Source organism: Chiloscyllium punctatum, chromosome 16 (assembly GCF_047496795.1).
Source record: "Chiloscyllium punctatum isolate Juve2018m chromosome 16, sChiPun1.3, whole genome shotgun sequence".
Taxonomy (NCBI): domain Eukaryota; kingdom Metazoa; phylum Chordata; class Chondrichthyes; order Orectolobiformes; family Hemiscylliidae; genus Chiloscyllium; species Chiloscyllium punctatum.
Window position 1 is genome coordinate 16,571,097 of NC_092754.1, and position 21,965 is coordinate 16,593,061.

The 21,965-nt window shown below is 41.2% G+C and overlaps 1 protein-coding gene across 9 annotated transcripts in view; it reads right to left on the minus strand.

The window, feature by feature from the left end:
* camta1a (calmodulin binding transcription activator 1a) overlaps positions 1–21,965 on the minus strand; it is a 1,308,418-nt gene that overhangs the window by 39,055 nt on the left and 1,247,398 nt on the right. For all 9 annotated transcript variants that reach the window (XM_072586311.1, XM_072586310.1, XM_072586307.1 and 6 more), the window contains 11 exons: positions 16,262–16,410; positions 15,160–15,350; positions 13,217–13,295; positions 11,602–11,920; positions 9,114–9,652; positions 8,160–8,347; positions 7,407–7,653; positions 6,278–6,349; positions 3,506–3,526; positions 2,041–2,234; positions 1,448–1,522 (listed from right to left, as the gene is read on the minus strand). In XM_072586311.1, the coding sequence (XP_072442412.1) occupies positions 1,448–1,522; positions 2,041–2,234; positions 3,506–3,526; positions 6,278–6,349; positions 7,407–7,653; positions 8,160–8,347; positions 9,114–9,652; positions 11,602–11,920; positions 13,217–13,295; positions 15,160–15,350; positions 16,262–16,410 (2,074 nt within the window). The remainder of the gene's footprint in view (positions 1–1,447; positions 1,523–2,040; positions 2,235–3,505; positions 3,527–6,277; positions 6,350–7,406; positions 7,654–8,159; positions 8,348–9,113; positions 9,653–11,601; positions 11,921–13,216; positions 13,296–15,159; positions 15,351–16,261; positions 16,411–21,965) is intronic.

A 21,965-nucleotide genomic window follows, 5' to 3' on the forward strand; every position in this document is an offset into this window, starting at 1 on the left:
ATACAAACAGCTATGAGCCATGACAACAGGGAGAATTCCTTGCTGTTCTTTAAAGAGTGGTTTGTGATATTTTACCTCACTAAGAAGGTATCAGTTTAACATTTTGTCTAAAAGGTGGCACCTACTGACAATGCTGCACCTCCTGAACACTGCAGTGTATTTTGTGCTCAAGACTCTGGCGTGAGGCTATAATTCACAATCTTCTGACTCTGAGATATGAGTTCTGAGATGCACTTCCCAACAACCTAAAGATAGCAATTTGTTCCTCATTAAGTCTTGCCCTGGAAATTACACATTCTAACTGATGGTACCTGGATGGGTTTAAAGTTTCCTTATCCAATGCTTTTAGGAAAGCAGCATTTATTCAAATGAATGGCTTTGTTAAACTAAGAACTTAATCCAAATATACAGCTCAATTCCAGGGCTCGTATCTGAAGCCATTATGTATGGGAATGGCTCCACATCAAAAGCATCCGAGTAGCCAATCTTTAAAGGTTTGCATAGAGCAATTGGTTATGGAAGAGCCTTGGTTTAGTCACAAAGTTTGAGCAGCATAAATGAAAAACTGTGGGAGTGTTTGGCCTGTACAAATTCGTGTACGTACATCCACTCTGATAGTTTTACACTGTGTGCAATCTGGTGAGAATATTCTGTTTTGTGAAGGAAGAAATCCTCGGTATTTGTCTGCCTGATTTGGAGATGCCAGTGATGGATTGGGGTGGGCAGCCTAATAATACTTGATGGATTTAACTCTCCTTCTGTAGTTAGTACACCAAACAGGGCACACTGAGATCAGGAACTCAATGAAACAAAAGCCATTTCACTACAAAGACCTGCAACAACGACAAAGAAAATCACATTTTCAAATGGATCTCTTTGCTCTAACCTGCCACCTAATGGCAATGATTCACATGATGTATATTTTCACATTGTACCTTCGCCAAACGGCCACTTTTTATATGGCAGCCGAGACAATAAATGTTCACAAAGCTTATTGACTGGGGTGAGCATCAAACCCTGGCCCAATCTTATTCTCATCTGGTCATCCAATGTATACACCTTCCTGCAGGGTCTCTAGATTATAATAATGAATAGGAACCCTAGCCAACTATTTCCGAATCAAGGCACACAAAGTCCAGTGTAATGAAATTTCTCTTACAACAAGGCAATGAAGCTACTCTCTTAGGCAAAAAAAAGCTGGTGTGCTATGGCAAGCAATTTCATAGCAGAGACTTATTTGAGAGATTGAGGTGAGAGGTTTAGAAACTTTCCTCACAATGAGTTTTTTTTAAAATTAAGGTTCCAGCTTTTCATTTTTTTATTCTCTAACGTCAATGGATTGATCTTAAAATTATACTTACATTATTCTGGGTGGAGTAAAAAAAAAGCAAAATAAATTGAACTGGAAAATATCTTTTCAGAAAATTGGCAAACTTTGACATCTCACCTGTGGCGACAACGGCGCAAAAATCTCATAATCTTCCGTGCTGCTTGATCCTGTTTCTTAGTCAGCAGACTGCTCCTGTAACAAACCAAAGGGGAAATCAGACAGGTTTCTTTAGTTCTAAAAGTGCAGCAGTTTTTCAGGCAATGAAGTATTTGGGTTTAGGTGATTTTACGTTGAAGAGGAGCCAGTGACAGTTGTGGGTTCACCTGCTGACTAGTAAATATAATGCTGGCAAATATAGGGGCTCACCTGGCACCGACTGCACTAGGTAAAGTCTCTCAGCTCCCAGCAGCACTGTGATCAGAGTTTGCCCTATTCCAGGAGCTTGTTATCAGAGAACAATGCTTTTATCAATATTATTACCAAAACACAAACAATAGGCAATTTCATCTATCTTGCATTGCTGTAGCAAACACTGTCCAACTGAGATTTAACGCATCTTCATCTGGGAGGAATACATCCTATAACTGTGGTAAATTCTGGTGAGGAGTTATAAACCTTGCAAGCTGCAGCCTCATAACAGATCCTCGGTGAAAAGCTGAGGCTTCAGTGCCCCAGCCCAAAGAATTCTGTACACACACACGACATCTCACCTAATTTTCTGTTGGACCATAGCAGTTGTCCTTCGCTTTTGCCTCATTTTTCCGTACTCCTTGTAGCTGCGATAATACTGCTGGATGAGGACAGCTGCCCGCCGACTCTGCTGAAACTTCTTCTGCTCATAATAACTGCGGAATTTGCTCTGAATCAGGATGGCGGCCAGCGTCATCTTTTTGTAAAGTGCATACTGGAAGAGGCACAGAAGAGACTGTGGTTAGAAACAGACGTAGAGGATGGAAGGGGGAAGCTCTGGACAGAAAGGTTAATAGGGTGTGGATGTGGTGAAACATTCCCCATTAAAATGGTCAATCTCATCTCAACCAAACCCCAGTTGCTGCAATCTCAATTTTCCAGGTCACTTACCTCAAGTCAGGAACTGGCCACAACAAGGCCAGGCCAAGACAGTGACAACAAAAAAAATATAAGAAATAGGAGCAGGAGTCATACAGCACCCTCCACCTACTGAGCCCGACCTGCCAGTCAGCAAGATCATGGCTGATCTTTTACCACAACTTCACTTTCCCAGCCTATCCTCATATTCCTCAAATCCCTGGGTCATCTATAAAAATAATGAAGGAGAAAACAAAGACAAAGTCAAAGACAATCTAATGACAAATTAAACAGGGTCTAACTTTGAACCAGCAGTCATTGACAATCTTCTATAATACCCCATTTATCATTTTTTTGTGTCTATTATTCTATCCAATATGTGTAGACTAAACCTCTCTCCCATAACAACCCACCACAAAACACAAAAAGTGAAAATTCTAACTCAAACTGCAGTCTATATTAGGGTCACCAGCTCTGTTTGGGAATTTCATCAGGTGACATCTCATCTCAAACCGTCCCACCCAAGCAAACAGTCCTGTTATCTCCACTATGTTTGTAAGTATTACACTCATTGTGTGAAATGAAATAGGCTGGGAGAAAGTCCCATTGCAGCATCAACATCAGCATGAAATAATTGTTTCTGTCCTGTTAATTCTCTGTAATTCTATGAATGTAATTTCATATTTTTGAATGCTTTCTTTAAATCTCGAATAAGCTTTGTTGGCTTTAAACAGGACAAATTCATCTTCTGCAGTTGTCTGAATGAAAGTTGAACATTCCCAATTACCTTTTAACCAATCTCTCCGTATTACCAAAAAGAAAAGCAGAAGGGGCTCACAAACAAAAATCGCTTAATTTGATTTTAATTATAACTGAAACTGAACACTTAGATTTAATTGGAAAGATTCTGCTTGGCATATGGAGTCAGCACGTAGCAACCCAAACTCCATGGCCTTCAGCGATCTCAATACAGTGCTCATCACGCAAAAGCTTAATTAAAAAATAGCGACATAAGCTTGTGCCCAAATACCATTTTATAATGCTTGGTCGCTTTGTGATCCACAAACTAATAATGGAATATCTTGGCAGTGAATGAATTCAAAATTCCATCTACATTGATTGCATTACCTTCAAGGCTATCCATGTAAGCTTGCAAAAGTAATATAATAGAGCATTAGTACCAGAAAAAAGATCTTCAAACAAAGAGGGGAACTGGATACATTCAGTGCTGGGACACAACATCAATACAACATCTTTACCAAAGAGAAAACATCTGCAAGGTAATTTCCAGAGGCATCATCAGATAACACAATTGACCTCCAGTAACCTGAAGCCACTTCCCAATCTATCGTCCCTTTGTCATATTCTGATTAGAACACAAGAAGGCCATTCAGGCCCTTAGACTTGTCCTGTCATTCAGTTAGATCATGGTTGGTTCATCTTTGTTCCATGATCTTTAATTTCCCTTGACTGTCAAACTAAATAGAGTGCATTGAGTGGACAGCTGCCTGATTTTCCTCTCTTTGATGTCAATATTGGGTGGGGTGTAAGACCAGTGTTCCACTCCATCCTGTGAAATTCCTGCCCAAATACAGCCAAATGGGATACAGCCAAATACTTCCAATTCAAGTGAACAGTCACCAGAAGTCAAATTGTAATATTTTATTATGAAATCTGACTAAATGTCCAAGGCCATGTTCAGTAGGTCATAAAGAGCTGAATGAAAACAGGAGAGAATACAAAAATATCAGGAAACAGGATGAGATGGCAACAAGATTGAGGGCTTTGAAGGTTTAGAGCCGCTTGGAAGATGAAATGGCCAAGGGTGCACCCCTGAGGAGCCGGGAAATACCTTCTGGACAAGAAGGCAGTGCAGTGTGTCTTGAATTTAACAGTAGGATGTAGAGAGGTATGGGTTGTAAAATGGTGCATGAAGAAGTTTGAAGGCATTAACCAACGTAGCCTTAATCAGACAGTGAGAGATAAGGAGGTTTGTGACAGAAAGAAGGTGGATGGAGACCAGAATTAAGAGCAGGATCTGGACACTTACCAGAGCATTAATGATCTATGAAAACTGATAGCCTTCAGACGGGATACTGATGAACATCAGGAGATGCCAGTACCTGTCGTTAGGAGCTAATGTAGATTAGTTTTCAATTCTGCTCTTCTTGTGGTTCTTTTGCCATATGCTTATATCATTTGTTTAACTGGTTTCATGCTCTTTTGTTTTTAGAAGTTTTTGTGAAATCTGTTCTCAAATTAAATAATGGGTGTTGGTGCTTAAGAATGCAACACTACCAACACCCTGCATCTAAGATATGGATGTTTAGATGCAGAGAGAAGTCGCCTCTTTATGATCCCATTAATGAGCACATCAATAATTAGTTGCAAACACTGACAGTTGCCTAAGGCTGGAATTGAACCCAGGTCCCTGGTCTCTGAGGCAGCAGCGCTAACCACTGAGCCTCTGTGCTGCCTCCTGTATGGATCAAGTAAATGCTGAAAATTCACAGCTTATTTGAGAGGATCATCTGTGTTCATTATAAACGGTCAGTGAGCTGAATTTTTTACTCTGCCTCTTTCCCCACTGATGTTGACGCATCTGAGTGTTTGAGGAATTTTCTACATTTTTATAAAATATCAGGATTATCGGTAACCATTATTTAGATGATGAAAGGACTTCTCTAATAACCTCCCTGATGGAATTCGGACAGCAGTCTGTTCCTGGTGGACTGGTGTGGTGCAGATCCTGTCACCTGTGTGCCTGCCTGACAGTTTCCAACTGGTCTGGGATAAGAAGAAATGCTTGCTCTCATTGTAGAATTGGTACTCGCTTGGAGCTGGGTTTAATCACAGACTCATCGGTGCAGTGTTGGTGAACTCTCAAATATCCAAACAGATGATATGTGATGTGTTCAGTGAAGTGTGACAGTAAACCCCTGTCGTGGTGCAAGTAATTACTGAGGGCCAGATGGGTTAGCAAGTTGGGACCTGATTTTTGTGATGTAGAAATTTGTATGAATATTGAACATCCTTGACACACCTTTTATTCCCCCATGAAGAAAGATTAAGAACGCTTCAAGAACGTGAGTTGAAAACATTCTTATTTTCTGTTCTACCAATCCCAAAACAGCTCACACACTGTCCCACACACGCTACCACCTCCCTACATCTTTATTATAATAAAATTGAGACATGTTGCCCTGTCTGCTGCACTAACTCCTTCTTTCCAAGCACCTGCTACCTGTAGAATTCTTCTTTCCTCCCTATCTCACTCACACTCTTTTGGCTCTGTAGTCCCAAACCTGATGTCAGCCAGCACTGTTAGTTGCCTTCTTTCAGGGATGGCTATTACCATTCCATAAACGTCTTCTCAATCTTAAAAAAGTACTGCAAATTGAAGTCCAACCAATTTTTCTATACTAGCTTAACTCTAAACAAAGGATTAATGTGCATCACCTGAGTGACAGTACAGAACCAGACACTGTGGAAACTCACGACTCAACACTTGTCGCATGGCAACCTTATTTCTTTTGGCAAATTTCTCACCTCCCTCCAACCCCCTACAAAGTGTCTCCTCATTATACCCATATTCCTGAGAGTGTTACGTCTGTGCTAGACAGAGACCAACAATGACCCACCATCAATTCCACCTGAGTGACTGTGTGCTGAGGCTAGACAATTATTGTTGATGAGGAGCAGTATGGCTATGTTTGATCCTGCACTCAGGAAGATCGTGAGGGGGATCTTTTCTAATACTTCCTCTTCCATTTACTCAGTGGCATTAAGTGCCGGTGCAGCAGCCTGAGATCAGCTAACTGAGATCAGATGGGTGGGCTAATCATGCTGCTCTGTGGGTGCCCCAACCACAGGATGTGAAGTGTAACGTTTAATTTTTACCTGTTTATATTTTCTGTAGCAGCGCTGAATGACAGCAGCAGCCATTTCTTGTTGTTCCCTGAAAGGACGTCCCTAAAAAATGGAAAACATGACACTTACAACTGGGACTTTGCATAAATTGTTTTTTAAGAGTCATAGATTGATGCAGAATAGGAGACCTTTCAGCCCATCTGTGCTTATTGGTAGCACTGTTCAATTAGATTCACTCCCCTGCTCTTTCCCCATAGCCCTGTAATGTTTTTCTTTTCAATTATTTATCTAATTGAAGGTTATTATTGAACCTGCTTCCAGTTCTCTTTCAGGCAATGTGCTCCAGATTATAAAAATTTTGCTTTTTGTCAATCACTTTAAATCTGGTTACCAACCCTTGTGCCATTTATTTATTTATCAGTACCTGTTATTATATTTTTAACAATCTTTCCCTTCTTTTTCCTGAAATGGGTTCCACAGACACCCTTCCGCATATCCGCCCTGCCTCCATTCTTCATGTTTCCGCTGTAATTTAAGGGTACCACAAACTAGGCAGCTTCAGTACCTCTGTCAGTGTCAATGCACATATATTTATCAGTGCAGGTCACTACGCAGTGAGGATAAACAGCTCACATGGCTGATATTGTACATCTCAGATACAGAAGTGGTAATGTTGCAGTTATGTTGCCATTGAGCTCTTGAAATCCAGAAATTATTGTTACAATATAAGAAATTCAGCAGCCAACTTGTGTACATCAATGTTCCATAAATTGCAACATGATAACACCTAGATAATCAATTCTGGTTGAGGGATAAATATTGGCTCAAAACACCAGGGAAACTACCTTGTTCTTCTTAAAAATAGTACCAAAGCATCTAGTTATGTCCATCAAGGAAAACAAACAGGGTCTTGGTTTAACATATCATGTGAAAGACAGTGCCTCCAACAGTACAGCACCCCCTCAATACTGGCACCCGACATGTTGGGTGGACTTGGTGCTCAAGTGCCTGCAATGGCACTTGAACCTGTGACCCACTGACTCAGAGGCAAGGATGCTACCTACTGAGCCACAGCTGACACAAGTGGACACACGAACACATGACAAGGTTGTACGCTGCAACTCACATGCTGATCCTATGTGAGGACAGCGCCTCTAACCTTGTATTTCCGGAAGGCGGTTTGCACCAACTTGGCAGCCTCGTACAGCTCTCTCTGTTCATGGTCTGACAAGGTCAGCTGGGCAAATTCATTCTCCATTTTTTTACTGGTCGACGCACTCAGGAACTCTGACCAATCAGCTGCTGAAGGGAGTGTGGGTTTCTCAAAATTAACCTCGCTGTTTGGTGACGAGGCCGGGCTTTGGCTTGCGTTAGAGGGAGGAGTCAGGGGCTCGCTGTACAAAGACCTGGAATATCAAAGGGGAGGTAAAGATAATGAGCAACACAGTGAGTGAACAATGAATCCATCTCATATTGACTGGTTTTCAGATTAACTGAAAGCATGGCTTCAGAAAGAAGTCGATTTATAAACTTGCACTTATGTGGCTCACGATAGCATAATCACACAGTCAGATAGCCTCCAAATTGCTTTAAAAAATCTTTCAGTCCCTGGGTTTTCAAAATTAAACTCAATTCTTGATTATTCTGAACTGAAAACAAGCTAGGGGCCTTCCATATTTACTCGACTTGTCATAAACCACACATTCTCCATTAAAACTCCAGGAGTTTGCAGTCATCTGCTCTCTGATACATTCTAGATTAGGTCACTGATATGGAAAGATTAATCTTAGTTTTAAGAAAAAAACTTCAGAAAAATGACTTGCACCTATATGCCACTATTTTAAAATCAAACTCCACAAGGTGACATTAACGTATATAAATTATACACTTTTCATTACACCGTGCTACTGACCGAAGCTGAGATAAGCTGGGTAAATGGTCCACATCTGCCAGGTAACTGGCCAACCAGCTCAAGGTGGTGTTTACACTGGGCATGTCCCCTTGCTCCGACAATGGAAATTCCATAGGGATGAAATTCTCCCGTTTAATCCTGTCTGGTGTAGCTTCAATGATCTGTTCGGCCAAAGACATCATATTAGCCTGAGGAAGCAAAAGAATATTAATTATATTTTCCTTTGTTTTCTTAACACCATGATCTTAAAGTGCTAATTTAAGGCTTTAGAATTCAGATGAGGAAAGGACCTTTGCATTAACAACTCAGTTGTTGAAAAACCTTTTAGAACATTCTTCCAAAAAATGTAGCCAACAAAAATGAATGATCAATGCTACATTTTGTGATATCCTGCATCTTGAGACCTAATGTAAACAGTATAAAAATCAGTCACAAACAAATCCTGTTATGTGTACACCACGGAACAACAGATTAACCCTTATCCTCCATTTTTTTCCTGTGTGTTCTGACTCACATGACTTTGCTTGTAACCTTCCTTGGTTGAACAACCATTATTGAGGTAATGGCCAAGATAATAAGATTATCTACCACGACAAGTACCCCACTACATTTCTGATCCTGTCGCCCATGCACATACACACGTTTCATCACCTGTACATGGGTGAGGAACGGGAGTTGGCAGTCTGAATGATAATATTTCCCTCTAAGGCTTAGCCACTCAGATCAGCATTAGCATTCCATCAGTAAGTGGGCCAGCCAAAATCAACTAACTCGACACAGACCAGCACATGAAACAGAAGCTACTCCTGGTTTGAGCCCAATTTGCTGAAGAATAGCTCTGATAGCAATCACAGTCAGCATTTGGGCTTGACACAGGTAAGAAAAATGAAGACGAAGTTAACTAACTATTTCTTATCCATTACAATTGAAGGTTCCTTATACTGCGTTTCATACCTGCAAATCATCCATATGCTGGAAACATTCCTCATTCTCCTTGTATGATAGTAGCTCTGCATCCATCATCTCCCTTTCTGATAACATTAGAACACTGATGTCTTGCTTCTGTTGTATCCTATGAGCAATGGACCCAGCGTTGAGACCCGAGACCTTCCTTATCACTACAGGCTGGCCCGTTGTAGTCTGCGCTGCCACACTGACATAAATCTCCTTCTGGCTCCACTTTGGACTGGTCTGATTTCCAACATTCCTGCATCCAGTGGTAAGGAGCAAAGGGAATTCTGAGGTATGTTGAGAAGATTCCCTGGGACTATTCCTCTCTTTTTTGGAATCAATTGCATCAGGAGGTGTTTGCTTCGGGCTGGAGCTCAGTTTAGCTGTAATCTTTTGCTCCAGATTTAGTGGTGGAGGAGATGATTTGTCTTGCTTGGATTGGAAGTGTTCTGTATTTAGCTTGTGTTTCTTGGAAGCTGGGAGGTCCTTTTGGCTGTCATTACCATGGCAGTGCAAGGATTCCGATCTCGGTCGCCTGAGATCTGATACAAGAAAGAGTCTTGTATTTATTTACTTCCTACCATATATTTTAGAGACTTACCTCAAACGTGTTTCACATTAAATTAAAAATGCAAACAGCACAGATTAAGGCCATTCAGTCTAGCATGAAAGAGCTGTCTAATTAATGCTAGCCCCCTCATCTTTCCTCATATGCCATGAATCATTGAATCATAGAATCTCTGCAGTTTGGAAACAGGCCACTCGGCCCATCAAGTCCACATCAACCCTCTGACAAGAATCCCACCCAGACCTATCCCCTTATCCTATCCCTGTCACCCTCATTTCCTTTAGCTAATCAACCGAGCCTGTACATCCCTGGACATTAAGGATAATTTAGCATCGCCAATCCACCTAACCCGCACATTTTTGGACTGTGGGAGAAAACCAGAGTACCCGCAGGAACCCTATACAGACACATGGAGAATATAAACTTCACACAGGCAGTTGTCTGAGGGTGGAATCAAAACAGAGTCCCTGGCGCTGCGAGGCAGCACTGCTAAATGAACTATTTATCTTTTATGTATTTATCCAATTCCTTTTTGCAAGTTTTTATTGAAGCCGCTTCCAACATCCTTTCATGAAGTATATCCCAGATAATTAGTTTAAGAGCAGTGACTGTTGCTATGGCTACATTCTTTACCCATTGGATATGAATCAAAAGTTGAAAATTATGAACTGAAAGAAAAGCCATGCTATGATGTAAAAAGATATCAATTGGATCCATATTGAACACTTGGAATATGGGATTCAAATGAACATACTAACAGGAGCAGGCTATTGAGTTTCTCAAGTCTGTCTCATTATAGATGAGATTAAGGCTGATTGTAACCTAAAGTAGATTTGGTTTTCAAAAATGGTTGCCTCACAAATGCCTCTGATAACCTCGTGGTTTTGATGCGAGCCTGGCAACCCAGAGCCCAAATCCCACTAGTTTACCAATTGCGCTATAAGATTGAGATGTGAATTGATTGCTAGGATATGGATCACACGCTCTGATGCCTCCAATACTCACACAGGTGACCTTCAATCATGTATCTCATTCCCTACTATGCAACAGAATATTCATTGGGGCACGTCAATTGATGTTCACATGACTGCTACCCTGAGTTGAGATTCAGCTAATGTATCACAGGACAGAGACTAATTGTGTATCTTTCTAGTCTGTGTGCTTTATGAACTGATTGGCAGATTCGAGAATATTCCTAATCAATGATCTTAACTTCGGTTTTCTCAAAGTGAGCCATATGGAGATTTCTTACACTTCCAACGGGAACAGAAAAGGAGAAAACTCCTCAAGTCAAAAAGAAACAGAACAATATCGAGTCCACTACCTCAGACACAGAAGAGTGGTAATGCAGATACTGCAGGGAAAATATTCATAACCTCAAACTAGAGGTTTCAATCTTGCCCAGGCTGAGGCCATGGGCTGTGCTAGTTGTTTCCACATGAAGTGAAATTGCAACTTTGTCCAGGTAAAAAAAAAATCAAAATTACTCAGAAATATTAAAGAATGACTAATGTTGGGAATAGAAAAATGTCACAGTGGCAGGTAAAGAATACCTTCAGAGACTGAGACACATCATTGAAGCAGAATTGAGGAATTATTTCTCTGTTACCAAACAGTACTGTGGGCGTTTGATGGGAGAGTGAAGAGGAAACTTATTCTGTGTCTAACATGTGCTGACCTTCCCCTGGACATGTTTCATGAGACATAATGGATACAGATGTGCTCTTTATCAAATTTTTACTGATAACACCTGGGAGTTTTGGTGCTGATGCTGGGTTCTTGAAATAGAATTGCTCCTTTCCCAGGCACTTTTGCTGTGACTTAAGCACGTACAAAATTCACTAATGATAGGAAAAAAGACAGAGGACCACAGACACACAAATTGGTGATTGCTAAATAAGTGTCGAAATGAATAAAATGCACCTGTGGTAGGGGATGTGCTGACATTCTTCGGGGATTCCTGGTTGCTGTTACTGCCATTGTTCCACTGTCCAATCCAGCCCTCATTTCCTGCCTTTGCATTAGGAGAGCAAACCACTGCAGGTGTTTGGGGAAGACTGGGAAGCTGTGACTCATCCTCCCTCTGTAAATCTTCCAGATACTCTGCTAGTTTCACATGCCCTCGTGAGCGGGCGATTGTCAGGGGCAAACGACCCAGTGAATCAGGGATGGAGAGAGCTCGGTGGTCCCACTTGTACAGAACAACAGCTGCTTCAGTATGCCCCAGTGCACAAGCCCACATCTGGTTAAAAATAAAAGACCAATTATTTAATCTGTTCACATCCTTCCTGGCAAAGCAATTAACTAACAGTAAAAATTAGAATTAGCTCTTACTTGCAGCAGCAATTATCTCCTGTGTTGACAAGCTGGTACTTTCCTTCTCAGAGGTCATGGAAACACTTGATATAAATGCAAGTTTTTCCTGTCTTTAATGAGCTCTAATGCAACACAATGTGGAGACATTAGCTGCTTTCACAGAGTATGTGAATTTTTCCCTGCTTCCATTTCCCTAGCACACAGTCAGCTATGCATTTGCAGAAGTGATGACATAATGGTATTGTCACTGAATTACTCGAGGCCCAGACTAATAAACTACAGGCATGGGTTCAAATTCAACCATAACAGCTTATGGAATTTGAATTCAATTAACTAACAGAAAAATAATTAAATAAATTAATAAAGATTAATTTTAAAATCTGCAAGTCCAAACTAGTCTCAGTTATACTGTCGATAAACTATCACTGGTTACCCTAAAAACCTTCAGATTCACTACCTGGTTCCTTTTGGGAAGGAAATCTGTCAACCTTATGTGGTCTGGCCTACATGTGACTCAAGATTGTGGACTCTTACCCACCCTCTGAAATGGCCTTTGAGGGTAGTTAGGGCCAGTCAACGAATGCTGGCTTTGCCAGTGACAGCCACATCCCAGTAAATCTGGCAGGACTTGCTGATATCAGAAACTGCCATGTTTTATTTCTCGTGTTGCCTGACAATTTTACATGCAGCTCACAGACAGCAGCTACACAAATTCTGCATTTCCAGTATCAGTGCATTGGTGACAAGGGAACCAACAATACCTTGCATTTATATAGCACTTTTATTATAAAACATTTCATGGCATTTTACAGGAATGATATTGGATGAAATTTGACACTGAACTACATACGATATTAGGACAGGTGCTTGGTCAATGAGATAGGTTTTAAGGAGAGTTATAAAGGAGGAAAGAGAGGCAGAATTCAGAACCAAGATAAGTTAAGGGATGGTCATCAATGGTGAGGCTGAAGGAAATCGGGGTGAGCAAGAGACCAGGATTGGAGGAGTGCAGAGATCCAAAAGTGAAGGAGGGTATTGAAACAGGGAAAGGAGATGGCATGGAAGAATTTGAACATAAGAATGAGAATTTTAAACTTGACACTTCTTGGCTTGGGAGCTAATGTAGACCAGCAACAGTGCAAATCCAAGGGTATTATTTTCAAATACAAAGTTTATTAAGCATCTCCACATTCTTTCCAAGTAGAGGTGACATGTGACTTACCAGGGGTGTGCAGGAGAAATGATCAACATTTAATGGATCTACCTCCAGTTCCAGGTCAATACTATCTGCATGTTTTGCACTGTGAAAGGACAGACAGAGACTGTTAACAAAGGAGTTTCCCATTATGAGCCAGCGTCTTGGCAAGTTATTAGTGAGGGTTTATGAAGTATTCCTTTCTAAAACATTCTCCCCAGATTTTCAAATAAAGAAGGAGTGAAGATAAACCAATTGCCAGATGGGCAACTCCTCTCTCTTACCTCTGATCTCCCATCTCTCTGTCAACTGTCTATCTCTCTATTCAATGCAACAATGATCTTTGCTTTTCTGAGCTTTACGTCCCCACACACCCTTCACCCTCACTGTGGATAAATAGGTCCCCAGCTTTCTTCCTTATGGACTCAAAAAGATGGAGTTTCTTCATGAGAAATGCTCCGAACATGCTTCAATCGACCCATCCCTGCCTAAATGCTTCAATAATGGCTGTACACAGAGACCTTATTACAGCAACAATCAATGAGTGATAATCTGCAGGTTTGATCATCATTATGCAAATTTCCTGATCTCAGTCACCTGATCTCAGGTTGGTGGAGAATTACCAAGTGGACGTAAAACCACTTCACTTTGTTGCAATAACATCCCTGTTCAGAAAACTGCCTATTATTGTACTCTCAAGCTAAGCCCTCAAGTCACTACCCATGGACAAAATAGAACAGCCAAAGCACCACAGAATTGTTAAATACAGAAGTCCATTCAGCCCATTGTGCCTGCTCTCTGGCGGAGCATTATGACTTAATGCCATTCTCCTGTCTTTACCCCATAACTCCACACACTGATTCTATTCAATAGTCAATGTGCCTCCATCACACTACCAGGAAATGCATTCCACACTCCAGTAAAATCACTCTTTTACCATTTATGTGCCTATAGAAGATTTTAAGATTCCCTTCATGTTAGCTGCCAGTCTGTTTTCATAATCCCTCTTTGCTTCACTTAGTTGCTTTTTCATCTCTGTTCTGAAATTTTCATATTCAACTTGGTTTTCAATTGTATTTTCGAAATATTACTTGTCATAAGCACAGGTTTTCTTCTTTTTCATAATTTCTATCTCCTTTTTTAGCTAGGAAGCTCTGACTTTGTTTGCCTGCCTGTTCTTTTTTAAAAGAATACATCTTGTCTGAGTCCAACCCATCTCTTCTTTGAAAGTAGCCCATAGTTGAACAATAGATTTTCTCACAAACTTTTGACATCAGTATTTCCTGCTCAGTTCCATTCTTGCCCCATTGGAATCAGCTTTCCCCCTCACAGTTAATCATTCTTACTCATGACTATTCATGTTTCCTTTCCATTGTCACCTATCACACAATGACCACTGTCCATATGTTCCCCCATTGACACTTGATCTATCTAGCTCACCTTGTTCCCAAGAACCAGGTCTACCAATGCTACTGAATGTTGTCCTGAACCCAATCTAGGAAGGCTTGCAACTTTTTGCCCGTCCCTATGATTTACTTGCAGATTTGTTCCTCTATATATTTCCCACTAGATTGTGGCTAATAGATTACACTGGGTAGTATAACTGCACCTTTTTTTTAATTCCAAACATTACCAAATCTGTCCTCAAGTCTCGTTCTACAGCACTGCAATGCTTTCAACTAATTTTGTCACCCATCTTCCTTTCCTATCTTTTCTGAACAAATAGAGTCCTGGAATATTTACACCTAGTCCTATTCTACCTTGAGCTGGATCACTGTCATCTTAACTCCAAATGGCAATCTGAACCTGTAACCCATCAACCTTGAATTCACATTAATTCACAGTATTGACACAACATTGGATCACACATCACCCACTTGATTTTTATCACTACTGCCCTTGTTTACAATGGAAGCACATGTGCCCCTTACCTCACTGAAGTGGATCACTGGAGCCCGGTCATTGCTTACCGCCATTTGATGAGTGTCTGGATCAGTGTGGCATAGCCCTGGGCAGCTGCCAGGTGCAGGAGAGTCATTCCTCGAAAAGTCTTGGAATGGATGAGGTGTTTGGATTTGACCCAGCAGGCGCGACTCATCATCTTCTCACACACCAACACCACACGGTTCTCAAAGGAACAGCTGGCCACTCTGGATGCACACTGCAAATCGGGGTGAGGGAACACATACTGAGACCAGTCCTCTCACATCACACTATGCTAGGATCAAAGGGACGGCATGACTTTCATGCAGCAGGTTTAACTTCACAGGGCAGAGAGAGGCCACCCTGTCAAAACCTTGTATCCCACTTTATCCCTGAGATGAACTTCTCACAAGACATCTACTGCAGTCCAAAGGCCCAGCTACTTCTACCTCTGCAACATTATCTGATTCTTGTCTTGCTTAGGTACCCTGCTCTGAATCCCACTGTTACCTCCAGACTTGATGATTCACCTGGTTGTCCTGCCACTTTCCACCCTTTGTAAACTTGAGCCTATGAGCTATGTCCATGTTCTAATTTGCAACACGTTCTTTTCACCCATGATGTTTCAGTGTTGTACTGACGGAATGACACAATGTCAGAAGTACTATCGTTCGAAGAAAATATTAAAATGAGAAGTCTGTGCTCTCAAATAAATGAAAAAGTTTGATGGAACAATTACAAAGAACAGTAGAGTAGTTCTCAATGTTTCATGACCAATATTTATCGTCAACTAACACCTCTCTGGCCATTATTTAATGGGAGTTTGCTGTGCTCAAATTGCTGCTGCATTTCGAGTATTATCACAGTGTTGAAAAGTACTTCATAAACTGTAGAGCACTTTGAGGCATCCTGAGATCGTAAAAGATGAAATATATGCACATTCCTTCTTCTCTTTCTTTTTCCTGTAAATCTCAAATTGTACTGTTTTTCTAATAGCACATAGTGTATGTAAGAAACTATCAGGAGTTCCCTTAGGCACTTCCTCTCATTTTATGCTCATCTTCTTGCAAATGAAATGTATGAGCAGCCAAGGTTGCCTGAACACAAGTCCATTGGTTTGGCTCGTAAAGATTTCACAATACGTCATACCTGTGCCTGGCTGTTGCCACCTCCTCCTCCATTTCCTCCTCCTAACCCTCCCCCTCCAGTCTGCTGGTGGTGCTGGTGAGATCCCATCTCCGACATCCGCCTTTCCATCTGCTCCAGGCGCTCCAAGATGGACATCCTGAACTGGTTGTCTGGCAAAACAAGAGTAGGTAATGTTTGTCACAGTGCGATACCAGAATATGCTGGTTCATTCAGACCATCTCTTGAGAAATCCAAGACTCTAATACATACTTTAAACTACTGGATTCCCTTTGGGGTATGGTATCACCATGGATATATCACTGAGCTCTCTTTTATTCACTCAAAGGAGATGGGTGCCGCTGGCTGGGCCAGCAATTTTTGCATAACACCAGTTGTCCTTGAGAAGCCAGTGGTGAGCTGCCTTCTTGAACTGCTATGATTATTTGTTGTAGGTAGATTTACAATGCTGTTTGAGAGGGAATTCCAGGATCTTGACCTGGGCTAGTATTCTGGAGACTTAGATATGAGACTGCAGTATTCGTAGCAGTCTGACAATTTAAATTTGATTCATGAATAAAATCTGGAATAAATGCTGGCAGTTACCATGGAGTTGTCATTAGTGTAAAAAAAAATTTCTGGCTCAATAAATTATATGACAATGAAAAAAAAACTGCCTAATTCCACCCCTGTAACATCATCTGCCTTCATCTATCTCAGTTCCTTTCCCTCTAAAGCTCTATTAGTACATTTGTTACCTTTTGGCATGACTATTTTAAGGCACACTTGGATGGTGTCTCTCACTCAATACTCCTTAAATTTGATGACATCCATAGCCATGCTGCCCATGTCTTAGCTCACACCCTGTAACATTCCTCTATCATTCCTGTGCATGCCCACCTACAATGGCTGCTAGTCAAATAACATCTTGGTTTTAAATTTAACCCTAATCCCTCCCTATCTCTAAGGTCTGCAGCTACAACCCTCAGATATCTGCACTCCTTGATTTCTGGCCTCTGTGTATCCTCAATCCACCAATGGTAGCCACATATTCAAACCCAAGCTCTGGAATTATTTCCTTCACCTTCCTATTGTGGGATTTTCCCAGATGACCAGTTCTGGTATATTGTGGCATTTGACCTGGCTACCAATACGTGATATCGGACAAGGGTTGTTTGAGGTGGTTCACTGCCAGCAGTTCTGCTTTGTCTTGGGCCTGTCTAGTGATAAGTGCTAGAGGATACACCACCATAGAATTTTGACAGAGGCCGCAATGTTCTGAGATAACAAGTAGGTTCACTGCATGACGGCAGTAAGATACAACTACATTTGGTTAAGCAGAATTACTAAGACCTTAGGGAGCTGATACAGATACAATATGTCCCCTTGAAAGCGCAAATAGTTCAACTTGTTTTTTCATAGAAACAAATATTTTCTATATCTTATTATAAGAATCTTAATTTTAAAATAATTTCTTCATTTCCCAGACATTATACAGGTAGCTCAGTTGGGTTCATATTTGAATAGAATCACTCTGAGGGGATCAGCTTGCTCCTGTGAAAATGAATACCAAAAGGCAGCCTTTAGGAAAGGATGAAGAGAAAATGGGAGGGAAATCAAATGCCAGGATAAAATTGTGGGAATGTTTCTCATGAGTGCAAATTGTCAATGGTGACATGTTTTTAAGACTTTCTTTGAGGATTAAAATCCATATAAGAATAATTCGTTCCCCGCCCCATTTCCCTCTCTGACTGTATGATAGTGTTGGATTGGGCTCCACCCACTGATTGTTGCCGAACACTGCAGTGTTGCTGCCTGCAGTACGTCCAGACTGCAGTAGATACTCTGGGGAGGGGGAAGCACGTAGCAGACCAGTTTAAGAATGAGATGCATCTATAAATTAACCACTTCCTTCCATACACCACTTGTTTTCTATCATGGGTTGTAGTCTGGAACTGTGAAGGAGGATACCTATCCAATCCTCCAGGAATTGAAGATTAATCTCTGGGACATCCTGTGAAGAAATCCCAGGGAGAGAAAGAGATCATGGGGCAGTTAACTAAAAAGCACTCTTGTCACTGTTTCTGTGGGAGCATTCTCAGAATTAAAATGATTAGAAATAGGAAGAACAAAAAGGTTCTTTGACCGAGAGTCAAGAATCATTTGATCTGTCCATCTGATTTACAGCACAGGAGTGTATTTTGTTTTTGATTTGCCTTAGCACTTGGTGCTTCACAAAGATGAATGTATCAGCTGACCAATAGTGGAAGACAGGGAGGGATGGAGATAGGCAGGCAGGTTCTAGTCAAAGCATATTGTGAAAGCTCCAAGAACATCCAATAAGAGTTGACAGGTGTACTTTGAAGCAATCTGCTCTTGGAGGAGGTGGGGTAAAGTTTTACACCTTGAGTCTTTTTATGACATTTTCTCAAACTCCAACCAGCTCTTTAGATTCGATTAGATTACTTACAGTGTGGAAACAGGCCCTTCGGCCCAACAAGTCCACACCGCCCCGCCGAAGCGCAACCCACCCATACCCCTACATTTACTCCTTACCTAACACTACGGGCAATTTAGCTTGGCCAATTCACCTGACCTGCACACCTTTGGACCGTGGGAGGAAACCAGAGCACCCGGAGAAAACCCACGCAGACACGGGGAGAACGTGCAAACTCCACACAGTCAGTCGCCTGAGGCGGGAATTGAACCCGGGTCTCTGGCGCTGTGAGGCAGCAGTGCTAACCACTGTGTCACCGTACTCCAGCTTATATCTGAGAACATAGAAACGTAAGCAGACTGTTTAGTCGCTTGAGCATGTTCCGTCATCTTGATGATCTGTGACCTAATGCTATCCAGTCATCTTTTCCCACTTCACTAATATGTATGGTTTATAAAACTCTGAAAATCTCAAGTTTAAAATTAACAGTTGATCGAGGTTCAACTGCTGTTTTCAGAAGAGTTCTATATTTTGTCTACTTTTGTGTGTTATAGGATTTCCTAACTTCTCCCCTAAAGGCCTGGACTTAGTTTTTAAGCACATCTTTAAACCTAAACCCACAATTTATTTCTCTCTATCTACCTTATCAACTCCTCTGGGTTTGACATTTAAGTTTAATTTGGGAAGCCTTCCACTGTTGAGAATTAACAAAAGGGCAATGCCCTCAAATCTAGAGTTTAGAATGGACTGGTGAGTTCAAACAGATTTCCCCTATTACTCCAAGATATGGAATTTGATCAGATGGCAACAGGGCCCAGAAATCTAACACAACCAGGAATTGCTGCAGAAGTGGCAGCAATTATGGAGAGGTACAGTTCTGAAGAAGGATTACTGGAATCAAACCTTAACTCTGTTTTCTCGCTACTGATGTGACCAAACCTGCTGAGTTTCTCTAGCAATTTCTGGTTTTGTTTCAGATTTTCAGCAACTGCAGTTCTTAGGTTTATGGGATAAACCTATCACCTGTCTCTTGTAGAAGTAGTATCTGACTTGAAGGACAATTTTAGTGAGGCTGCATCCCTGCTTGCTAAATTTGTGCTTTAAATTTCTGCCGTTTTGTTCTTTCTGCTCTTTGAGGGATGGGAGATTTTCCTTGTTCCTGCTATTCCTGTACAAAGAGCATCTTCAGCCTGAAAGTTTCACTCATGCTGAAGAGCTCCATCAAATGAAACAGAAGGTGTCCACTCAGTGTCTTGATCCTTTTCCAACATCAATACGATCATGGCTGATCTGTATTTTAATTCCATTGACAAATCTTGATTCTGTGCCCTTAACATGCTTGCCTATTCAAAAGTCTCATTCTGGTCGCCCTGTGACAGGAAGGATATTATTCAGCTGAAGAGGATTCAGAAGAGATTTACCAGGATGTTGCCAGGAAAGGAGGATTTGAGTTATAAGGAGAGACTGAATAGGCTGCGACTTTTTTCACTGGATGTAGGCAGTTGAGGGGTGACCTTATAAAGGTTTATAAAATCATGAGGGTTATAGATAAGGTGAATGGCAGGTGTCTTTTCCCAGGTTGGGGGATTTAAAGACCAGGGGTTGTATTTTTAAGGCGAGAGGAGAAAGATTTAAATGGGACTGGAGGTGCAGCATTTTCACACAGAGGATGGTTCGTGTATGGAATGAACTCCTAGAAGAAGTGGTGGATGCGGGTACAGTTACCACGTTTAAAAAGCAGGAATAAGAAATGTTTGGAGGGATTTGGGTCAAACACAGGCAGGTGCAATTAGTTTAGTTTAGGAATACAGTTGGCATGGACTGATTGGACCCAAGGGTCTGTTTCCATGCTGTATCACTCTATGACTAAATATTGCAGTTTTGAAATTTACCACTGAACCCCAGCTTCAATAATTGTTTGGGGGAGGCAGTTTTAGGTTTCCACTAGCTATTGTGTAAAGATGTAGTTCCTGACATCACCCCTTTTAACTTTCAAGGTATGCCTTCATGTTTTTGAATAGCACAGCAGAGGAAACAGTTTATTTGACCCCTGTATTGAATATTCCAACTAGATTAATTACTCTAACTTTCTAAACTCAAGGGAATAAAAACTTTGACATTATACCTGTGCTTATAATTTAACATGTGTAATCATTTTAAGGACCTTCCCTAGGAATGGTGGTACCTATTAAAGTGAAGAACCTTTTTTTTCAGCTTAGTGGTAGATATCCATTGACCTGCTATGCTTTATCCAAAATTTGCAGTACTATATGCAGATGAAACTGCCAGAGATAACAAGTCAAATAAGGAAGTATTTTTAAAAAATTAACTCATAGAATGTGGGTGTCACTGTGTCACTTGGTCTTTCTTGTCCCTAGCTGCCCTTGAGAAAGTGATGGTGAGCTGCCTTCTTGAACTGCTACAGTCCATGTGCTGGAGGTACACTCACAATGCTTTTAGGGAGGGAATTCTTGACCTGCCTTACAAGATTACATTTCCCAAATGTCATTTATTATCCTAGTTATCATGAGGGCACCCAGGAACCGTAAAGGGTCATGAGGCACAATATTTATACAGGATGTCAATTGTTGGAAGTGGTTCAGAGGTTTACTGGACTGATGAGTGGGTTTCCTATAAGGAAGGGATAGATAGGCTAGGCCTGTATCCTCTAGTGTTTATTGGAGTCAAAGGTGTTTTAACTGAAACATAAGATCCTGAATAGACATGACTGGTGAATGTTGAAAGCAGGGGTTCCCTTGTAGGAGAATCTAAACTAGGGGTCACAGTTTAAAAATAAGGGATGCCCATTTAAAACAGAGATGAGGAAACATTTCTTTTTCTCTTAGAGGGTTGAGAGCCTTTGGAATTCCCTTCCTCAAAGGGCAATAGATGCAGAATCTATAAATATATTTAAGGCAGAAATAGAACATAGAACATAGAACATAGAACATAGAAGAATACAGCGCAGTACAGGCCCTTCGGCCCTCGATGTTGCGCCGATCAAAGCCCACCTAACCTATACTAACCCACTATCCTCCATATACCTATCCAATGCCCGCTTAAATACCCATAAAGAGGGAGAGTCCACCACTGCTACTGGCAGGGCATTCCATGAACTTACGACTCGCTGAGTGAAGAACCTACCCCTAACATTAGTCCTATATCTACCCCCCCTTAATTTAAAGCTATGCCCCCTTGTAATAGCTGACTCCATACGTGGAAAAAGGTTCTCACTGTCAACCCTATCTAACCCTCTAATCATCTTGTACACCTCTATCAAGTCACCCCTAA